The 24,604-nt window shown below is 39.8% G+C and overlaps 1 protein-coding gene across 5 annotated transcripts in view; it reads left to right on the top strand.

Annotated features, from left to right (window-relative positions):
- The window catches only part of LOC133630853 (zinc finger protein 521-like), a 289,433-nt gene that overhangs the window by 19,946 nt on the left and 244,883 nt on the right, over positions 1-24,604 (top strand). For 3 of the 5 annotated variants that reach the window (XM_062022664.1, XM_062022661.1, XM_062022663.1), the window contains exon 3: positions 5,544-5,902. In XM_062022664.1, coding sequence (XP_061878648.1) covers positions 5,554-5,902 — 349 coding nt within the window. In that variant the 5' untranslated portion in view covers positions 5,544-5,553. Of the gene's footprint in view, positions 1-5,543; positions 5,903-6,186; positions 6,592-24,604 lie in introns of those variants that run through there. The other 2 variants (XM_062022666.1, XM_062022665.1) reach the window with 1 other exon arrangement.

Genomic DNA, 24,604 nt, shown 5'->3' with positions numbered 1-24,604 from the left:
TGACTTCAATTTTCTTATTAAAGAAATTCATGAAGTCATCTGCTGAGTGGGTGGAGCTACTGGGAGAAGTCCCTTGTTGGGTTAGCGATGCTACTGTACTAAACAGATATTTAGGATCATTTTTGTTGAGGTGGATGAGATTTGAGTAATATTTAGCTTTAGCTGAGGTAAGCATGCGTTTATAAGTTATTAAACTATCACACCATGCTTGATGGAAAACCTCAAGTTTAGTCGCACGCCATTTGCGTTCCAGCTTTCTACATGATCATTTCTGGGCTTTAGTTTCTTCTGTAAACCATGGGGTACGCCTTTTAGGGGCCCTTTTTAGCTTTAGCCGTGCTACAATATCAATGGTGTCGCGCAGGGCGTCATTAAAGTTGTTAGTGAGGTTATCAATAGAGCCCACATAATTTGGGAATGGTGCCATTACCGAAGGCAGTAGGTCAGTAAGAGTCGTCGTTGTGGCAGCATTAATGTTGCGGCTGCTAAAGTAGTTATTATTATTATTATTAGTTTGTTGACAATGAGTCAGAACTTCGAATTTTATAAGGTAATGATCGGACATTACTTTAGTGTACGGGAGTATCGTAACTTTAGAGGTGGTGACACCCCTGACAAGCACTAGATCTATCGTATTACCGTTGCGATGCGTGGGTTCATTTATTATTTGTGTAAGACCACAGCTATCAATTATAGTCTGGAGCGCCACGCATGGAGGGTCCGATGGGGTATTCATATGGATATTAAAGTCTCCCATTATGATTATATTGTCGGCGTGCGTCACTAGATCAGCAACAAACTCTGAGAATTCACTGATGAAGTCCGAATAGGGCCCAGGGGGGCGGTAGATAACAGCCAGGTGGAGAGGCAGCGGTGTGACAAACCTCAAAGTGAGCACCTCAAACGAGTTATATTTATTATTTAGGTTAGGTGTAAGATTATAGTTTTCATTGTATATTAGTGTGACACCCCCTCCCCTTTTAAGAGGTCGGGCAACATGTGTATTGGTATAGCCAGGAGGAGATGCTTCATTTAGCGCAAAAAAATTGTCTGGTTTGAGCCAGGTCTCGGCGAGACCAATGACGTCAAGTTTGTTGTCTCTAATGACTTCATTAACTAATAGCGTTTTGGAAGATAATGATCTTATGTTTAAAAAGCCCATATTATAGGTAGTGGGCTGTTTTGAGGATTGTTTGTTGAAATTATCCGAAGTAGCAATATTAATAATGTTGCGTTTATTATGCGTATTGCACTTTAAATAGTTTCGACCATATCTAGGAATTGATACGACGGGGATATTCAGATTGTTTGCTTGATGTTGCGATAAACTGAACGCATCATAGTTAGCTACCTCAGTACAATGTATGTCTGCCTCTGACACGGTCACAAAAGAAAAAACATTATGTGAGTTGTGTTTTATTCTAAGAGAATTGCTATGTGTGCAGGGATTATCCAGCCTGACGCCGGCTAGTTCTAGTTTAAATGGCTTCTTACCCGGAGACTCCACGCTTCTTTGGTTAGCTTTTCTCTTTGTTGTTAGCCCAGCTCGGCATCCCCGCTTCTGCTTCCACTCGCACCGCCTATGTCGTCTCCATTGGCGGTCACCGCTAGAACTTGACTCCGCTGCTACAAAGGCCGCTTGATGTAGCCCACGAAGTATTCCCATGCTAGCGAGGAGGTCCACCGTACATGCATCTTTCAGTCTATAACGACCCGATCCATCCACATCCAGAATTGTCTGTCGGTCATATGTGATCACAGAGTGTTCACGCTTTGAGCCAGCCATGAAATTGACAGAAATGACGGGTGTTTTTTGCCAAATCGCTCTACACTCCCAAGAGCGTTAGCAGAGCCGCTGCATTCCCATGCGCCGCCATTTTGTCATATATATATATATATATATATATATATATATATATATATATATATATATATATATATATATATATATATATATATATATATATATATATATATATATATATATATATATATATATCAATCAATCAATCAATGTTTATTTATATAGCCCTAAATCACAAGTGTCTCAAAGGGCTGTACAAGCCACAACGACATCCTCGGTGTCGAGTGGGTCTGACATAATATTGTGAAAGTCCAACACATCAGCGAAAGTCCAGTCCATGGTGGGGCCAGCGGGAACCATCCCGAGTGGAGACGGGTCAGCAGCGTAGAGATGTCCCCATCTGATGGACAGGCTAGCGGTCCACCCCGGAGCAGAGTAGAAAAGAAAAGAAAAGAAACGGCAGATCAACTGGTCTAAAAAGGGAGTCTATTTAAAGGCTAGAGTATACAAATGAGTTTTAAGATGAGACTTAAATGCTTCTACTGAGGTAGCATCTCTAACTTTTACCGGGAGGGCATTCCATAGTACTGGAGCCCGAATAGAAAACGCTCTATAGCCCGCAGACTTTTTTTGGGCTCTGGGAATCACTAATAAGCCGGAGTTCTTTGAACGCAGATTTCTTGCCGGGACATATGGTACAATACAATCGTCAAGATAGGCAGGAGCTTGACCGTGTAGTATTTTATACGTAAGTAGTAAAACCTTAAAGTCGCATCTTAGGTGCACAGGAAGCCAGTGCAAGTGAGCCAGTATAGGCGTAATATGATCAAACTTTCTTGTTTTTGTCAAAAGTCTAGCAGCCGCATTTTGTACCATCTGTAATCTTTTAATGCTAGACATAGGGAGGCCCGAAAATAATACGTTACAGTAATCGAGACGAGATGTAACGAACGCATGGATAATGATCTCAGCATCGCTTGTGGACAAAATGGAACGAATTTTAGCGATATTACGGAGATGAAAGAAGGCCGTTTTAGTAACACTCTTAATGTGTGACTCAAACGAGAGAGTTGGGTCGAAGATAATACCCAGATTCTTTACTGAGTCGCCTTGTTTAATTGTTTGGTTGTCAAATGTTAAGGTGGTATTATTAAATAGATGTTGGTGTTGAGCAGGACCGATAATCAGCATTTCCGTTTTCTTAGCGTTGAGTTGCAAAAAGTTAGCGGACATCCATTGTTTAATTTCATTAAGACACGCCTCCAGCTGACTACAATCCGGCGTGTTGGTCAGCTTTAGGGGCATGTAGAGTTGAGTGTCATCAGCATAACAGTGAAAGCTAACACCGTATTTGCGTATAATGTCACCTAGCGGCAGCATGTAAATACTAAAGAGTGCAGGGCCAAGAACTGAACCCTGGGGAACTCCGCACGTTACCTTAACATAGTCCGAGGTCACATTGTTATGGGAGACACACTGCATCCTGTCAGTAAGATAAGAGTTAAACCAAGACAAGGCTAAGTCTGACATCCCAATACGCGTTTTGATACGCTCTAATAAAATATTATGATCAACAGTATCATAATATAGTATATATATATATATATGCATGGAGGGGGGTGTACCTGGGACGCTAAGTACACCGTTGAGCCCTCTGGAGACGTCGTGGGCTTCAATCAACGAAACGTCGATGAAGCAGGGTGCCCACCCGAAGACCCCAATGACATACTTACCCTCCCTTTCACCACTCCACACCGACTGCTACCGTCAGGATTGTTCCTATTTACCAAGGGATTGAAACATCTAGTTCTATTTGCTTTACTGATCTTCTGGAAGAAAAACCCAGTGACTGTTGTGAAAGTGCAGCTGACGACAAGGGAAAGACCATGTGACAGCTTGGAGAGACAGCTGACAGGAGGAAATAGACCCCAACGGGGCTGTTATGGGCTAGCTACCCACAGCAGCAGGCTCCGTCACCCTATTAGGGCTAGGGCACAAGAGCCACCTTATCTGGCTACAGAAAGTTCAAGAAGAACAATACCCCTAGAGTCTGCGAGAGCAGGGGCGCAAGAAGACTCACAGGCTGATCTCCCGGTAACGACCCTTGGAATGGACACGACAATGAAAGGTAGTAGTAACACTCTTGAGAAACCAGCAGTTGGACATGTTCTTCAGACGTGTGTGTGTGGTTGGGCTAAAGTAACATCAACCCATGGTCTTAAACTTCACCAAGGACGGAAGAAATGCCTGAAAACCCCTAACCCAGGGCCCCGCATTGACCGGCTTCTGTTAAGAAGAAGGTTAAATCAGTCGGATGAAACTCAGCGGCAGGAAGAAACCCACAGTCCGCAGAGCATCAGCACCCTGCAGGATGAGGGGGAAGCTTCAGGCAGAACCACCAGTCCAAGACCATACTCAGTACACCGCAAAAAGGAAAACATGCAAGGACGTAAGCCGTTGGTGAAATGGCCAAAGTCTAACAGCAAGGAGTGGGAAACGGAGGGTGTGGCATGGAGGGGGTGTACCTGGGACGCTAAGTACACCGTTGAGCCCTCTGGAGACGTCGTGGGCTTCAATCAACGAAACGTCGATGAAGCAGGGTGCCCACCCGAAGACCCCAATGACATACTTACCCTCACTTTCACCACTCCACACCGACTGCTACCGTCAGGATTGTTCCTACTTACCAAGGGATTGAAACATCTAGTTCTATTTGCTTTACTATATATATATATATATATATATATATATATATATATATATATATATATATATATATATATATATATATATATATATATATATATATATATATATATATATATATATATACAGTGGGGCAAAAAAGTATTTAGTCAGCCACCCATTGATTGTCATTGGGTGGCTGACTAAATACTTTTTTGCCCCACTGTATATATATATATATATATATATATATATATATATATATATATATATATATATATATATATATATATATATGTATATATATATATATATATATATATATATATATATATATATATATATATATATATATATATATATATATATATATATATATATATATATATATATGTCTTAATTAGATTATCCAAAAAATAGTGCTCGATACCGTGGTAGAGCGTAATATGTATGTGTGGGAAAAAAATCACAAGACTATTTCATCTCTACAGGCCTGTTTCATGAGGGATTTCCTCAATCTCCTGAGGATTGAGGAAATCCCTCATGAAACAGGCCTGTAGAGATGAAATAGTCTTGTGATTTTTTCCCACACATACATATATATATATATATATATATATATATATATATATATATATATATATATATATATATATATATATATATATATCCTTCCATGTTTATCATTATTATTATTACTATATCATTCGATTTATCCATCCATATAGCATATATGCTTAAATCATTCATCCATCTCTTAACCAATCTTTTTATCCATCAATTCTTGCATATTTATTTATCTATCGTTCCACCCAGCCATCCTTTTATCATTACTTCCATCCATCCACTATTCTGTCTATCCTTCCATATTAATTTATCTATATGGATTAATCCATCATCCATCCATCCATCCATCCATGCATGCATCAGCGTCCTCACAAGTTCAATAACACATACGGTTTAGTCTGCTAGTTTAATGTTTGTTATTATTTGGTCGCATGCAGCAACATGTGAAACAGAGGACTTTATTAAAGTGTTTTTCTCCTTCCACCAGGAGAGGGACCATGCAGCCCGTCCGCCCTGCAGCCAGGCTGCGGAGGAAGAGGCGGACGCCATCCTCCTCATCCTCATCCTCATCCCGCCACCCGACTCCGGTTCTGGGATCTTCCGACTCCGGATCCGTAATCCAGGTGTCCGCGTCTTGCCGCGCTCCCTGGGATTTTAATCATGCCTCTCTGTCTGTGTGTGAGTGCAGGCAGGCTGACAATGATTTCCTCAGTGATTACGTACAGAGCGAGTCCCTGCGGGGTAGGGGCCCCCTCTGGAGCCATCCTGATGGCTTTGGGGGCCTTGCTTCCATTTTCCATTATTATGTGGACTACCGGAGCGACAGCGCAGTCCAAGACCTTGCAGGTTTGTGATGAGGAGGGAGCTTCCATCTTCTCTCTGCTTCTTCATCCTCTTTTTAAGAGCAATTTAGACGTAGACTTTAGCGCACATCCCCGCACCTAATTCAACATTAACTCCACCGCACTGACTCGCCGCTACTTCCCACCTTCTTCGCTGGATTAGTCCGAAGTCTTATTTTGCGTCTTTTTTCGCTTTTTTTTTTTTTTTTGGGGGGGGGGGGTGGTTTGTTTTGTTGCACGTATATTATTTTTTTGCGCACATGCTGTCTTTTCTCCCGCGGATTGACACGCCGGTGGTGGTAGGTTGCCAGGGGGGTGGGGGGGAAACGAGGCAAATATCGTGCTTTTATTGCTGAACACGCGTGACATTTTCACGGAGAATGGGAGCGCATGACGGACTAAGCAGCAGCACCAGCAGCGACGCATTCTCGCACCTTTCCCCGGGAATTTGGACCTCTTAACGCCACCTGCTCATCACAAAAATCATTATAGTTAAAAAAAAAAAAAAAAAATCCACATCTATCGCTTCGGGCTCGCGTCGCGCGCGTCTTGCACTCCCACGGTGATGCGAGAAAGACAGCCGCGCTTCAGCACATTTCGAGACGTTTTTGCCACCCAGCCGTTTTACGCACAACTTCAGCGTTTTGTGTAGGATGTCGCGCCGCAAGCAAGCGAAACCAAGATCCCTCAAAGGTAAGCTGGCTCTCCAACTATCTTTTTTTCCACCAAAAATAAAAACAATATTCCAGCATGCATACTAACAACAACAACAACAAACACACTTGTGTGTGTGTGTGTGGTTTTTTGTTTTAAACACCGACGCATGTCTCCTGGGTGGATTTTTTGGACCGGTTCGGCACCTCCATGGCCAGTTGAGGGCGGGTTCGAATGTGCAACAGTGCAAACATCTGGATCATAAACTTAAAAGTAATGGAATGGGGTTGCATGCGCAGTCACGTGACCCAGCAAACAATGAAAGGTGGTGTTTGTATGGCATTTCTGCAGCTGATGTAAGTGAGTTGTGTTTTTTTTAGTGGGTAGTAGAGGTTGAGCCCCGGTTATTTGGCTCGGCAAATAATTGTCCACATTTTCCCAGCTTGTGGTCACTCACGACGACTCCCCCCTCCCCGTGTGTCTTCTCGGAAGTCTTCATCACAATGGACGGTGACATGAGTATTTACATATTCATGGCCACCATTTTATATATCATCAATACGTCCCCGTGTTTGCTGCGTGCTACAAGTGTGTGTGCTCACAACATCTGTTTGACTGAGAGAGGGAGGAGAGAGAGCAAACTGGTATGCAAATGAAGTATGCTAGACTTTGTAATGTCTTCATCCACACTGCTGCTCGAGCGTCGAAGCAACGCGGGATAGGCAGACGTTTCCAGATGTTAGTCGCTTGCCCTTTGTCTCGTCTTTTTCCCGGGGGGGGGGCCACAGCTCCACTTGATGTACAGGTGTTCACTCGCCGTGAGCAGCGTTCTAGTCCTAGTTCTAGTAGTTTGCGTGAGGAGAGAAGGAACACTTTGTCCTGCTGCAGGGAACATAAACAGAGGTTAGGCGGGACACTCAGGAAGATGACAACATTCGGCTGTGACTATGGGCTTTTTGTTGGAGGTTGTTTTTGTGGAATTAGGTAGACCTTATGGCTGAGGGGAGTAGAACCAGGGCAGGACTTATACTAAACACCGGACTAGAAGCTTCTCAATAGTCCTCCCTATACTATCGCCATGTTGTTTTGATGAGTAAGGTTCCCCCCGCTTGCCACGTCGCCTGTCCTGACATAGCACTTCCTGAATAAAGAACACCGAGCCGTGTTTTCATTCGGAGCACACAGACCACACTCTCAGGATCCTCGACGCTGACGCGTTTATTGGCGGAGGAGCCACTTTCCACGTCGGCCATGTGCATATATAAATATATTTTCCGCGCCATTTGCCTCCCGAGTGCCATGTCGTGTCGGGTCTAAATATTTGATGTTTCGGAGGAGCTCCAGTTAGTCTCCACGTTGGTGCACTCGGGTGAGGTTAGTTAAGACTTGGGTCTTTAAAAAGGGATATAGTTTGGACCGGGACAGGGCTTTGTCAAGTCGATTTGAGTTGAAGTAAAAAGACTAGAGTGCAAAAGTTGATGATGCAGTCAATGAGTTTTGTGCAAGTGAAAGCTTCAAAGGGCATGTTTCCTGCAGCTTCATATTGTTGCTGTCCAGTGAAAAGCGTGCAGGTGTCTCCGGCTTTTTGTCCGGAGACGACTTGTTTGGGTTTCAAAGAAAGAGACGCAACATTAAGCGCAAATATGAAAAAATATACAAACAGGGGTGTCAAACTCATTTTAACTCGGGGGACGCATGGAGGAAAGTCTGTGCACATACAAGCTAGACTATTAAAATCATGGCATTAAAACTAAAAAATAAAGACAACTTCAGATTGTTTACTTTGTCTTACTTTGGCCAAAAATAGAACAAACACATTCTGAAAATATTACAATAAAAATATAGAAAAAAATACCGGCAGCGGTAAAGTTTAGATCCATGAAGGAAAGAAGAAAGTGAATGAATGTTTATAACTGAATACATTTGCATATGCATGAAAATGTGTTTTCTTTTGTATAATTTTTTTAATTAATTAAGTAACGTTCATGACAACCTTTTTTCAAAACATAATATAGAATGTGAGATATAACAGGATAATGGATTGCATACATTTATCATTTGTTTTTAAAACGCTTACAAAAAAGTGGGACCCCATTTTTATGACTTGATGGGGTCCCTGGGACCCCATTTTGAAAATTCCTAGCGCCAACACTGATGGAGTATTGGTGCATGCAAAACAGCAGCAGGTTGGCTGTGGCCTGCGGTTCTAATACTAATCAAATATTATCTTGGGGGCCATAGATAATTCATCCGCAGGCTGGATCTGGCCCACGGGCCTTGACTTTGACACTTAAGGTATTGACCAATTTTTTTTGCGTCGCAATTCTGCATTATTTAGTCGCACAATACATCAATACAATCAACAATACATTTTCAGCAGTTTAATATTCTTGATGTCCTTAGAAAATCAGCTAGCACCTGCAGTAAACATTTTTTTGTATTAAAAAAACTAAATCAACATAAACCGTTTGCGTTTCGAAGGAAAATACCCAAAGTTTAAGTGAGGAGAAAAACAAAATATTAAAAAAAAACTACCACATTTTTTTTGTAATTTTTACATTGCAAATCTGAATTATTTAGTTAATGATTTATCCATACTTGAATATAAATGATCCTAGTACAATAATATTACAATAAACTGATGTACACATCAAACATAATGACACTCTTCATATTGTTAATGTCTTATGAAGTATCATTTGTATTAAAACACAATTAGAATAGGGAAAACAAACATATTTTTCAATGGGTACTTATGTTCAACTTAACCGAGCAAAATATTTCCAAAAACAGTACAAATATTTTAGAAGTAAAATGCATTTGCACATTTATTTTGTTGCAATTTTTTCATCATTCTATCATTCACTTGCACATAAATGTCCCCATACTTGGATACCAAGTCTCCCACATTTGCATGAAGTATGATAAAAATGGATTAAATACATTAAAAAGAGAGGCAATATGTTGTAAATATGCGGTGCTTCAAAACATGTCAGCTTTTTGTTTTTATGTTAAAGGGAAAAAATTGCTAAAATTGGGTAATTTCTGTTTTTTTTTCCCAAAAAATAAACCTATATTACACTTTGAAACTAGCAGAATTATTTTTATAAAATAATAAAACATTATTTTGCATCATTTGTTGCACAATAATTCCCCTACAGTGACACCAGATCTCCTACACATGCATGGCCCCTCCCCTTTCTCTCCCCATAACATAACATCTCAAATGCATCTATTTGAACAGGAAAAAAGTTTAGCATTGCTCCACTCTGTTTTTTTTTTTCTTTCTTAGCCAACGGTTGCGTCAGATAGCTCCGCCATCTTCCGGGCCCGCTCGCCATTAATGATCCGTGGCATAACACCCATTAACACGTTTCTAATGTGACACAAAAATATGGTTAGTATTATCATTAAGGAAATGATGATGGAGCTGCAGAAGAAAAAAAACCAAAACCCATTAGCACGACTGTCAGCGCGCTTGTCATGCAAGGGGCTGGAGCGCGGCGCCGGACCCGAGGCGTCGTGGGAGCTGGCCGATATCTCCTCTTATTTCACGGCGCGTGTCTGTCTTGTTGTCATGGCTTGTCTGATCTGGAGACAGTGATTGATCCGCACTCTTCACCTCCATTGCATGTTTTTACTCAATTAATGCTGTTTTTTATTCTCACCTGTGTAGAAAATGAAGGATTGCAAACATTATGCAACGTTTATGACACCAATCGTCAGTTCAAATAATGCTCATTAAGAAAGTTAGTCATGTGTGTGTCAGTCTCCCCCCCGCTCCCATCCCTGCCTCCTCCCGGGCCTAATTGAAGAGGGTTGACCTCTTGACCCCCAGCTAAATTGAGTTGTAGTCCCCGTGGCGAGCGTCTCCTTCGCGGTCAGTCAGGGGCGGATTACACAGCCATTGTGCTCGCCACCGTATCGTCCGAGCTGCTTGTAACCAAGCGGATGAGTCACGCATATCCAGGAACACACACTCGGGGCGACACACACACACTGAGAAGGAGGGAAGGTTTGTGTTTCGGAAGAACTGAGCTGATCACAAATTTGTCAGGTTGCTATTAATTCCTCTGTAAAAAGGAGCCATCCCGTCTGGGGGATTGTCACTCAAAGTATAATGACAGTCACTTCCTGTGTGTGGCCGCTGTGTTAATTAGTGGCCTTTAATGCCGCAACACTTGTTGTGGGATTATGTTTAATTAAAAAAAAAAAAAAAAAATTCTGAGCTTTTGACTATCAAAGGAGCAGCGCTGAAGCTGTCCCGTGTGTGTTTGGTATTGTTTTTTTTTTCTCTCCGCAGTTTGTCGCCAGCTGAGTGATACACTGTACCTCGTCAAACATTAATTAACTGATAGCAGTGATGCTGTGGGATGACATGTTTGGTGCTTCAAGTCATTACCAGATAAGCTTTGGAACATGTTAATTCAAACTGCCCGGATGTATTTGTGTTAGCTGTCCTGACCTGAGCTGACAGAAAACTAGCATTTCACTTTATGATTTAATGTGAGACATGTAGTGATGTAATGATGAAAACATGAAAAGAGAAACAATTAACCCACAAACCGACTTTCTTCTGGGGTTTTTTTGTGTCACAAGTAGGGTTGTCCCGATACCAATATTTTGGTACCGGCACCAAAATGTATTTCGATACTTTTCGAAATAAAGGGGACCACAAAAAATAGCATTATTGGCTTTATTTCAACAAACAATCTTAGGGTACATTAAACATATGTTTCTTATTGCAATTTTGTCCTTAAATAAAATAGTGAACATACGAGACAACTTTTCTTTTAGTAGTAAGTAAACAAACAAAGGCTCCTAATTAGTCTGCTGACATATGCAGTAACATATTGTCATTTATCATTCTATTATTTTGTCAAAATTATTAAGGACCAGTGGTCGAAAATGAATTATTAATCTACTTGTTCATTTACTGTTAATATCTGCTTACATGTTCTATCTACACTTCTGTTAAAATGTAATAATCACTTATTCTTCTGTTGTTTGAATGCTTTACATTATTTTTTTGTAGGACACCAAAAAATTTGGGCATCGATCTGATACCAAGTAAATGGTAAATGGGTTATACTTGTATAGCGCTTTTCTACCTTCAAGGTACTCAAAGCGCTTTGACACTATTTCCACATTCACCCATTCACACACACATTCACACACTGATGGCGGGAGCTCCCATGCAAGGCCCTAACCACGACCCATCAGAAGCAATGGTGAAGTGTCTTGCTCAAGGACACAATGGACGTGACGAGGTTGGTAGAAGGTGGGGATCAAACCAGGGACCCTCAGGTTGCTGGCACGGCCACTCTCCCAACCGCGCCACGCCGTCCCCAAGTAGTTACAGGATCATACAATGGTCATATTCAAAGTCCTGATGTATACAGGGATGCATTTCCTGAGTTAATAAACATAAAATTAATTTTAAAAAAACAAAAAAAGATTTTGTGATGCTAAAATATATTGATGTAATCATAGTACTATCGATTAGATACGTTCTTGTACTTGGTATCATTACAGTGGATGTCAGGTGTAGATCCACCAATGGCGTTTGTTTACATTGTGACGCCGGTGAGCTATTGTATCCTCCTACGGTGTGTAGTGAAGCATGTTTAGCTATTCCTCGTCCTGCAGGGATGATACTTGTAAGAAACTCACTTTATTTGTTGCCATGGAGACGAGGATTAGTGATTTAGAAGTAGCTAAAACACTGCCGAATGTGGCTGGACGTTAGCCGCTAGCTAGCTAGCCATGTATTATAGCACCTCTTCCTGAGAGCGTTTTAGTGTTATAGCTTCACCTTTATCTTTAGTTTTTATGCCAAAATGCGTCCGTTCTCCCTTTTCTGTCTACACACTGTGTCTGCTTGTAAGTACTCAGTGATTGTGCGCTGCCTAACATGCTCCTCTACTCGTAAAACCAGTAATATCACCGGATATGATTCATTAGTATCGCGGTATTATACTAGTACCGGTATACCGTATAACCCTAGTCACAAGTTGAAGCCACCTATGAGTTATGTGAAGTGTAAGAGTTCTGCGATTGTCCGTGATTGTGTGGGCCGTGGAGGATGTCTAAGGAGTGCAGACTGAGTGGCCTGTTTTGTTTCTGCAGTAAAGAGATCGACCACTTTCTCGTCATCCTTACACGTTAAAGTGCTTTTTAGACAAGGAGCGCCATGAGTTTTCATTTCAGAGTCTACAAAACTGCACTAGGTTTGTTGCTGGTCACTTTTATGATAAGGAGGTTCGGCTTACTTGCTAAATATAGCGACACTAATGAACCCTTTGTATTGTCTGCTAGATCAGATGTCTTATGTGTTTATAGGCAAGGGAGACCAAGTAGAGCCTAGGGTTGTACAGTATACCGGTACTAGTATAGTATTGCAGTACTAATGAATCAACAACGGGACTATACTCTGTTTGAAAAGTACCGGTTCCCAGGCATGACGGCGCGTCGTCATGTCGTGACATTGCTGGTTTTACGAGCAGAGGAGCATGTTCGGCAGCGCACAATCACGGAGTACTTACAAGCAGACACAGTGTGTAAACAGAAAAAGGAGAATGGACGCATTTTGGCCTAAAAACTAACGATAAAGGGGAAGTTATAACACTGAAACGCCCTCAGGAAGAGGTGCTTTAAGACATGTCTAGCTAGCTAGCAGGGAACATCCATCCGCAGTCGGCAGTGTTTTAGCTACTTCTAAATCACTAATCCTCGTCTCCATGGCGACAAATAAAGTACGTTTCTTACAAGTATCATCCCTGCATGATGAGGAATAGCTAAACATGCTTCACTACACACCATAGGAGGACACAATAGCTCACCGGCGTCACAATGTAAACAAACGCCATGGGTGGATCTACACCTGACATCCACTGTAATGATACCAAATACAATAGTGTATCTAGTCGATACTTCTATGATTACATCGATATTTTTTATCGTCACAAAATCTTTTTTCCTTTAAAAAAAATGTATATTATGTTTATAAACTCAGGAAATACGTCCCTGGACACATGAGGACTTTGTATAACCAATGTATGATCCTGTAACTACTTGGTATTGACTCGATACCTAAATTTGTGGTATCATCCAAAACTAATGTAAAGTATCAAACAACAGAAGAATAAGTGATTATTACATTTTAACAGAAGTGTAGATAGAACATGTTGAAAGAGAACAAAAGCAGATGTTAACAGTAAATGAACAAGTAGATTAATAATCAATTTTTACAGCTTCTCCTTAATAATTTTGACAAAATAATAGAATGATAAATGACACAATACGTAACTGCATACATCAGCAGACAAATTAGGAACCTTTGTTTGCTTACTTATTACTAAAAGACACGTCTAGTATGTTCACTATTTTAATTAAGGACAAAATTGTTCTTCCATTGCAATAAGAAACACATGTTTAATGTACCCTAAGATTTTTTGTTAAAATAAAGCTAATAATGACATTTTGTGGTCACTTTTATTTAGAAAAGTATCGAAAGGTATCGAAATACATTTTGGTACCGTATCAGGACAACCCTAGTAGAGTCAAATGTATTTGTGGCGGTTCAAATTTATATAAATAAACACTCACTTGTATTGACTCAATTGAATCTGTCCATCATTGAAATCAACAGGAGAAAATGTAAAACAAACTATTTTCTGATATATCGTTTGTAAAGCAAAAAATCCATATGAAGGATGCGCTGCGTTAACCCTAAAGTAGTTTTCAGGCATGTGAAATCCACGTTTCTAAACGTTAATTTTCGCGTGAAAATTATCACTTTTTCAATGAAATATTTTTAAAAAATGATCTCAACAAAATGTGTTGAATGCTCGTCTCTTTGTGCTGATAGAAATATTCCTCTTTTTTACCTCAGTTATCCTCTTTTTTCCCCAAAGTGTGCTCACATGCCTGAGTTTCACATGGAGGGAGGGGGAATGTTTATTTTTATTAAACATTTTTTTGTCATAAAAACATACAATCATGTGTGCTTACGGACTGTATCCCTACAGACTGTATTGGTCTATATCGATGTATAATGTAGCAACCAGAAATATTAATAACAGAAAGAAACAACCCTTTTGTGCGAATGAGTGTGAATGAGTGTAAATGGGGGAGGGACGTTTTTTGGGTTGGTGCACTAATTGTAAGTGTATCTTGTGTTTTTTATGTTGATTTAATAAAAAATAAATCAAAATTAAAAAAAACATTTATTTTTAATTTTTTTATTTCTTGTGCGGCCCGGTACCAATCGATCCACGGACCGTTACCGGGCCGCGGCCCGGTGGTTGGGCACCACTGCCTTAAAGGACACTGCTTAAATACTGTAACTTGACGACATTACACACACTTTGTATATGTATATTGCGCTTGTATTTTACATTGCTTTTTAATTCTGTAATTTTAAATTTGTTATGTATTTTTATATTTGTTGTGTAATTTTAATTGTGGATGCTAAATGTGCCTTAAAATGACTACAGATGGAAATTTGCATAGCGCTCCTCCTGGTGCAGCCATCTTTTTTAATGTAACTCCACGTTGTCCTTAAAATAAAATAAACAGAAACGGAACTGCTCGAGAGCCAGATAGGTTTACGGATACAAGATTATAGCTTATGTCTGAAAGTTTTTATTTTTTAAATTGAACAACAAACATATACCCACAATGTGCATAAAAGTCAAAGCACTTTCAACACATTCAACAATGTTACACATCCATCAGGTTGAGGTAGAGTATTAAACATAATAATACACAATAATAATAAACAATATGATAAAATACAAAATTCAAAAAGACAAAAAAAAAGGGTTAATTTAAATCACTTTTCAATAAAGATATCAAATTAAGGGCTTTTGTACTTCAAACCATTTCCCAAGATTTAACCATTAAGCCAATTACAAAATGTAGGTTTTACTTTCAGAAGTCGACATATATGTATAAAAAATGTTGCTTCCAGTATAATAATGTTGACAAACATTTCTACGTTACCATCATTTATAAATATGCCAAATTTGATCTCTTTTATTGTGGGTAGTTGTGTCTGAGAGTGACGTCATCCGGGATGTCAGCGAGATCCATCAAAGTTGTGAACTAATTCAGTTGTTATCCATACAGCTTTGTAGTGATGCTTGTATCACATCTTCAATGTTCAGCCAGGTTAAGACAAAAAAAATTTAAAAATGATCCTGGATAACTTCCAAGTCCTTTGTTTTCTTCGTGTGTTTACCTGCTTGTGCGAGTCCACGTAAAACTACTCCCAGTTTAACTTGGACAATCAAATGCAGGTTTTTTTTCCTGGCTCAAATTGAGGCAGAGGTGGTACACTCCTGACCATGCGGCATAATTTTAACGCACCTTTTTTTTTTTTTTTTTCAATTTACAGTATTATGCTGTAAAGAACACTGTAAAATTGATTATCATTTTTATTAATTTGATGGGTATTTAGCTGTAAAATCATAAGTCAATCAGATATTTAAGTATTTATTTTTAGTTGGACAAAAACATGTTTGGAAAGTATGATAATATACTATAATATTTGTTGCAATAATGGATACTATTAAAGTTTAAAAGGCATGCAATTTCAAGCAGTACATATATTTTTTCTGTCAAAATGAAAATAATCCATTACATTTAGTGAGAAAATAAGTACGTTATTAACACATATAGTTTCCAGGTGTTTGCAGGCCAGATAAAATGATTTCGCGGGCCAGATCTGGCCTCCGGGCCTTGAGTTTGAAACCTCTGGTCTAACCGCCTGCATAAGAGAATGATGGGCTCATAGCTTGTGTGGTGGGGCCACTTTTGCTTGAGACACTCATAGATGATTTTGAAGCAGCCTTCAAACGCTCTGTGGACAAAAATGTCCACATGTTGTCACCACCATGAATTATTACATTTTAACTGCCTGTTACGTGAATTTCTTTGCTCTGTTCCACCTGCCCTCTTGACTTTCCTCCTCGCGAGATCGCTTTTTAAAGAAGTGGCTGATTTTTCCTGCCATATCTGCAACGCTAAAAAACATGAACGTTACTCTGACACGGAGGAAACTTTAAAAAAAACAAAAAAACACGACATGCTTTTAATACTTTCTTGGGGTAACTCCTTTTAGTTGACCTTGTACCAGTCAATCTGTACCGTCATGAAACTCTACCTGAACCTATGCAAACTTATAAAAAATTCTTCAATCAATCGGTCTATTATAATTACTCAAAAAAGGTTGGAAACGAAGCTAACACTACCAGCTGTGTTCACTGACCAGAGACAAAATGTTCACAGCACAGTCTGGAGTGTTCTGTAGGAGTCCAGTGATCCCTCCGTATCATGCTCCGTATGGCAGAAATCCACTTGTTACGGCGGTCAACGTTATGCACCAAGTAGCGGAAAAAAACACGATTCAATCTGTTTCTTCTTCGGTAGTTGCTTCAGGTCTTTCCGGTGCACTGCTGTCGATATAGTGCCTCCATAGTGGCGCAACGCTGCAACTGCAGTTAAAATACATAGCTGCCGCAGAGGGACATCAATCGCTCAATCAACACAGCCCGAGATTTACGCTGTGTTGAGCGATGTCAATCGCTCTGGCACGCAATTTTGAATGCAGGAAAAATTATTGTTATTCTTTGATTAATACTAAACATTTTTTTAAAAAACAGGTTAACTTTTTTTTTGTTGGGTTTCAAATGAAAAAGCAAATGTGGGAATTATACATAGACATGAATTGCCTGATGTAATCCCCCACCAGAACATAGAGAAACCAAACAAATGAGTTAATATGTCAGGAAAGCTGCTGTAATGCAGGGTTTGATCACGACGTGATGTGACGGGTATGATATGACGTAGCTTTTGTATGACTATCTTGGGTACTACGCCAGATGTACGGTGCCAAACTCTGCCATGATTAACTCAACTTTATAGACGAAATTCGCAGTCTTTCAGAAGTTGTCTTAATGACCAAACTTTTAATGGTTCCAGCAGGCGACAAATCATCCCCCACATTTTCACTTTTTCACAAGATAGCTTTTTTCTGCCTCAACTCCCTCATCTCACCAACAGGGATGGTAATCAAAAACAAAAAAGGGAAAAAGGAAAAAAAAACGCTGCCACCGATCTCTGATAGAACCGCGGGGGATTTATTAGGACCCCCCATCCCTGGCCCATTTAAATGATGTCAAATGCCAAGGCGCTCAACGGCGCTGGAGAAACTCATTAAACTCTCAGGGCGTCAGTCACCGAGGCCCGCTCCAGCAGGACCGCTGTAGCTGATGCAGACTTGTGTGGTGGCTCTGAGGGACGTCCCTCCGCGGTGTCCAACTCGCTCGACTTCCATTATACTAATTAATTGCCATATCCTTGATTTGTTTGGCATATGCAACGCTCATGTTATAGCAAATATTTCCAACAATATGAAAGATTATTCGCTTTTCATCAAAAGGTTATTTTAGACCAAAACTCCATGAGTGTCTCTTCTGGCTGGACAATAGGAACATTCTGGGTGGGAATTTAGTACCGTATTTTTCGGACTATAAGGCGCACATAAAATCCTTTCATTTTCTCAAATCTCGACAGTGCGCCTTATAACCCGGGGCGCCTAATGTACGGAATAACTTTGGTTGTGCTTACCAACCTCAAAGCTATTTTATTTGGTACATAGTGTAATGATAAGTGTGACCAGTAGATGGAAGTCACACATAAGAGATAAGTGTAGACTGCAATATGATGGCAGTCACACATAAGAGATATGTGTAGACTGCAATATGACTCAGGTAAACAACACGAAAAGTGTAAATGTTCTATTGAAAATATAGAACGTTACACACGGCGCTCAAAAATCTATCAAAATGTTTTAGTACGACTTTGGTAAGCTATGAAGCCGCACCACTTGATGGATTGTACTGTGCTTCAACTTACGAGTATTATTATGGTGTGTGTATAAGGTAAGACATATTGTCTGGCGATTTGTTTCACAACATTATGCAAAAGCAACTTTTCTTACCTCCTTGTACCTGCTGATCTTAATTTGCGATCTGCAAACGTCCTGAAAATTTGCGCGTGTCCGCCTTTGTAGTCTGTCCCGACACCATAGTCAATAAGTGTCTCCTTTTTCTCATTCTTCTTGTTATGGGACATTTATCCTCCACTGTTGCCATTTCTAATATAAAGTAGTGTAAGGTTCTTACTTATATCTGTCAGTAAACTCGCCATGAAAGCGCTAAAACATACCGGTATAGTGAGTTTACATTATTCCCCCAAGGAAGTTTAGTTATTAGAGAGTTCCGGTCGGACAGTTTTTCCCGGGACACATTTCCGGCGTTGTTGTTGCACTTGTGAGCTAAGGATGAGGAGATGCTGCTCCGTTATTGATTTAAATATAGTCTGAATGTCATTAAAACAATTAGCTCCATCTTTTGACACTTCTTCCACTCCCGTCCTTGCACGCTACACCGCTACAACAAAGATGACGGGAAGAAGACGCTGTCGAAGGCGAGCCATGTAAATAAGACCGCCCACAAAATGGTGCGTCCTGAAGCAACTGTCAGAAAGCGACTTTAAGATGATCTGTAAAACATAATCTATCTAACATTTTGACCAAAGAACCACCATTACATGTTATGTAGACCACAAGGAAGTGTTTTCCATTTAGAAAAAAAAACAACTTTAACAATAGACCTGACCTGACCCTATTTCATATCGTTACACATGAGCACACACAAAAGTACCATATTTTTCGGACATTAAGGCGCACTTAAAATCATTTCATTTTTGACAGTGCGCCTTATAACCCGGTGTGCCTAATGTACGGAATAATTCTGGTTGTGCTTATTACCGACCTCGAGGCAATTTTATTTGGTCCATTATGTAATGATATGTGTGAACAGTAGATGGCAGTCACACGTAAGGGATACGTGTGGATTGCTAGTTGACGCCTGTTCGATAAATGATGCTGTCAAAGCAAGCCCAAAACTTTAATGTTTCATTTGAGAATATAGAACATTACAAACGGCGCTCCAAAATCTGTCAGAATGTTTCAGTACGACTTTGGTAAGCTACGAAGCCGCACCGATTGATGGATTGCCTGCGCATTACGGATACCATTGTCAGTAGAGATGTCCGATGGCCGATAATATCGGCAAACCGATATTATCGGCCGATAAATGCTTTAAAATGTAATATCGGAAATTATCGGTATCGTTTTTTTTATTATCGGTATCGTATTTATTTTTTAAAATTATTTTATTATTTTTTTATTAAATCAACATTAAAAACACAAGATACGCTTACAATTGGTACACTAACCCAAAAAACCTCCCTCCCCCATTTACACTCATTCACACTCATTCACACAAAAGGGTTGTTTCTTTCTGTTATTAATATTCTGATTCCTACATTATATATCAATACAGTCTGCAAGGGATACAGTCCGTAAGCACACATGATTATGCCTGCTGCTGGTCCACTAATAGTACTACCTTTAACAGTTAATTTTACTCATTTTCATTAATCACTAGTTTCCATGTAACTGTTTTTATATTGTTTTACTTTCTTTTTTATAAATCAATCAATCAATGTTTATTTATATAGCCCTAAATCACAAGTGTCTCAAAGGGCTGCACAAGCCACAACGACATCCTCGGTACAGAGCCCACATAAAAAAGAAAATGTTTTTAATTGATTTATCTTATTTTATTTTATAATTTTTTTTAAAAAGGACCTTATCTTCACCATACCTAGTTGTCCAAATTAGGCATAATAATGTGTTAATTCCACAACTGTATATATCGGTATCGGTTGATATCAGTATTGGTAATTAAGAGTTGGACAATATCGGAATATCGGATATCGGCAAAAAGCCATTATCGGACATCCCTAATTGTCCTGTGTACTGTGCTTCAACATACGCGTATTATTATGGAAGGACCCCAAAATGGCACCTATTAGGAAACATATTATCTGGTGTTTCGTTTCGCAACATTATGCAAAACCAACTTTTCTTCTGTATTTGGGAGCTGCATAAGTCCCAAATATTTGCGCACGTCTGCCATTGTAGTCCACGCTGTAGTCAATAGTCCTCTTGTTGGGGGACATTCATCCTCTGCTGTTGTCATTTCTTGTATATAGAGGCGTACAGTTCTAACTTATATCTGTCAGTAGACCGATATGGAATTGCTAAAAACTATCTGTACAACAAAGACGCTGTCTAAGTAAATAAGACCCGCCCACAAAACGGTACGTCCTGAGGAGACGTCAGAAAGCGACTTAAAGGTGGTTCGCAAAACATAATGTATGCAACATTTCGACCAAATATTCACCATTACATGTTATGTAGACCACAAGGAAGTGTTTCAAATTTAGAAAAAAATCATAATATGACCCCTTTAATGTAACCTGACTCTCTCCTTGTAGTTCGCTGAGCTCCACACAAGGATCTGGGACTTCTCAATAGTAGATGTATTTCAGAAACCGGTGCCGTGTAAAAAAATCATTGCATGTGATTGGATAAACCACTTGTCCGTTATCTTGAATGACGTGCTACTTCAACCACTCACATCAAAATCAACCCGTGGCGCTGATGAGAGCGACGCTGGGAAATCCAAAACAGAACAGTCGACATTTTGGATAACGACAGAGCGAAAAGTTAGAGAACTCTTACTGAAACGACGCAGCAATGTCAGTAGACGATCGATGTCGTTTGTGCAAAGAAAATATGCAGAATCAATGTCAGCACACGACTCCTCGCTGCGTGCCGCCATTGTTGTTTGAATCAAACAGTCACTTCGGCCCTACGTCACATCTATGAAATCCCGCCTGGCGATCCTGATTGGTTCATTATTTTTTGGTATCTTGAAGGAGTTTGCATTGCCCTCGATCCCAGATCCTTGTGTGGAGCTCAGCGAACTACAAGGATCTGGCGAGAGTCAGGTTATCTTTAATGTGCCTTATAATCTGATGCGCCTTTTGTATGAATATAGACCTGAATAGACCCGCTCATTGGCACCCTACGGTCCGAAAATTGGTAACATTAAGTATCGGTAACGATTGCCATGCAGGTACCATATCGGTTGAAATGTGAACGGTACACTCCATCCCTCAATTTATTGTTTTTTTCTCATAATGTTGTCACTTTATCCTTGTGATTTAACCACTTTTTTGTTGTTGTTGTAATATTGCAACTCAATGCTTGCAATACGATTTTTATACTTCTTCCCATTACCCTTTTGAGATACAGTACAAGCCAAAAGTTTGAACACACCTTCTCATTCATTGCTTTTTTTAAATTTTCACGACTATGTAGATTGTAGATTGTCACTGAAGGCATCAAAACTATGAATGAACACGTGTGGAGTTATGTACTTAACAAAAAAAGGTGAAATAAAGTTAAAAAGTTAAAATACCAATGATTGTCACACACACACTAGGTGTGGGGAAATTATTCTCTGCAAACCGAAAACATGTTTTATATTCTAGTTTCTTCAAAATAGCCACCCTTTGCTTTGATTACTGCTTTGCACACTCTTGGCATTCTCTCGATGAGCTTCAAGAGGTAGTCACCTGCAATGGTTTTCACTTTACAGGTGTCATAGTTTTGATGCCTTCAGTGACAATCTACAATGTAAATAGTCGTGAAAATAAAGAAAACACATTGAAATTGGAAGGTGTGTCCAAACTTTTGACCTGTACTGAATGTTTAATTTAATTTAATTTTCTTTTTTTTTGTGAAATAATAATATTGCCATTGAGCACAAGATTGTTCTCTGGAGATATGTATGTATATGATGTACTACATGTATGGTATGGAACTGACTATGACACTCGATAAACAAAAACAACAATAAAACAATACAATTTTCAGGCCTCAAATTTTTACTTTTTAAGGTCAAGGCAAGTATTGCCTTAAAGGAGGGCTCATATTTTAGGGCACCAAGGCAAGTAAGAAGGTTACCAAGGCAAACATTATTTTATTTCTTTTTATTCATTATTAATACAAACTTGTCAGCTTTTTGTCATTTCATGATGCCTTTATCTCTATTTTTACATTTTGATAGAGGGAGATATTTTTTGAAATTATTTATTTGTTTTTCTAAGTGAGGTACATTTATATGTACATGTAGATGATGTATCAGGACAGATTCATTAAGCGTTTGAGCAGAAATATGTCATATAGGAATTGACTATACACAATAAAACATTAACAAAATGCTGTGTAACATGAATGTTTTTAGAAGTAATACCTTTGTGACATGCAAAAAACATGTAATGTATAAAAACCTTGAGTTTACTTTTTGATATTAAAATAAAACACAAAGCAGTTTGGCGAATGAAGATGACGTCTAATAAACAAGCTTTGTTCTTCTCTTGGTTCAGTACAACAGTTTGGCCAACAACAATAAAGAGGAGTGACACCTCTCAAATCGAATACACAATCTTCACAGCCTGCGTTTAGTTCGATGAGATGACAAAATATTTGAGCTAGTAATGATGTTATTTGAACACTGATACAGTTTGCAGTTAAATAAAGGAGGAGTGAACATCCCAGTCAACAAACTAAAGACTTTATAAACAAGTTGTGACAATGTTCACGACACATCGCCTGCTGCAAAACATCAAAGAGTTTTCTCCTTTGCTGTATACTTTTAGTGTGGGGACAAGTGCCTCCAATATTGTCCACACATTTCGCCATCAAACACAGCAGTGTGCTCTTAAACGCACGCCGGGAAGCGAGGGGAAAAATTACGTTAAACCAAGCACTTGGCTCCGTTTACTCCGAGGGGAAATCTCCGGAGCAAAGTCCATGTCCTTAGTCCGCCATGATTATCAAGCCAAACACCGTTAGTGCGCATGCGTCTGACTTTATGTTGCCTAAAATGCATTAATAAATGACGTTTTTTCGGTAATTTAAAAATTGGAAACATTCAATCAATCAATCAATGTTTATTTATATAGCCCTAAATCACAAGTGTCCCTAAATCACAAGTGTCTCAAAGGGCTGAACATTACGAGTGAAATAGTCATAATGCTATGAGAATGTGTCGTAACGTGAGAAAAAAGTAATATGTTTAAATGAAAAGTAGTAATATTCTATAAAATAAGTTGCAATGGATTGATAGGAAAGTGGCAGAGCGGCTCCAGGCCTATAGACACAACAACCCTTCACCCTGGACACCCCCTGTATTACTGACCATCTGAAATTGTATCGCAAATTATCATTATACCGTTTACCGTTACGTCCCTCATCCATTAACAAGTAAAAAGTCAAGGGCGGTCACGGCATGTTTTTGCCGCCGATGTTGGTCAATTTTTTAGGTCATTATGGCAAGTGACGAGGGCGGTCGCGGCTTTTCCCGCAGTTGCCGTGTTTAAATTCGAGCCCTGGATTTTTTTCTTCACGTAATAACATGTCGGTTTTTTATGATCGTAACGCTCCTTCCTTGTGCTGGGCCTGACAGTCAGAATGTATAAAAACAAAAAAACAGCTCGACACTTTTAGTATTATTTTTCACCAAGGTTTGACTCCCCGCTTGCCTCTAACTTGCGAAACCCGCCCCACGGGAAAAGCTTCCGCCACCAAAGGATCCAGCCTTAATTATGCAAAGTACAGGATATTTTGTGCGGTTTGAAAAGTGCGTCTGCAGTCAGTGCCCAACTCCCCTAGTGGGAGGTCCTGTCACACTCCCCCCTTTCACCCCCCCCCCCCCCTCCATGCCCGGGAAAATGAAAGGCTGGGAAAATACATAATGGAGAATGCAATCCGACTTCACGGGTGGAACGCAGAGGCGTAAGAACCCCTCAGCGAGACCCTCATTTTACATGGAACAGGTGGGAGACTCTTTTGTTCTCTCCCCGCTGTTAAAATCCATTTCATTTCTCCTACTTGTCACGACACCCCTCGCCATCTTCATAAAGGCGCCGACGTGAAAGGCTTCCCGCCGTTTTGCTAAACATGAGTCGCGTCTTCTGGAGGCAACGCCGCTGTTGTCGAAAAGTCCAAAGTGGCGAACTTGCCATGCCGCCTAATGAGGGCTGATCAAGCCGTCACTAGTTT

This window comes from Entelurus aequoreus, linkage group LG16 (assembly GCF_033978785.1).
Source record: "Entelurus aequoreus isolate RoL-2023_Sb linkage group LG16, RoL_Eaeq_v1.1, whole genome shotgun sequence".
In the NCBI taxonomy this organism is placed as follows: Eukaryota; Metazoa; Chordata; class Actinopteri; order Syngnathiformes; family Syngnathidae; genus Entelurus; species Entelurus aequoreus.
Note: the sequence above shows the minus strand (reverse complement) of the source record. Positions and strands in the feature narration are given on the sequence as shown.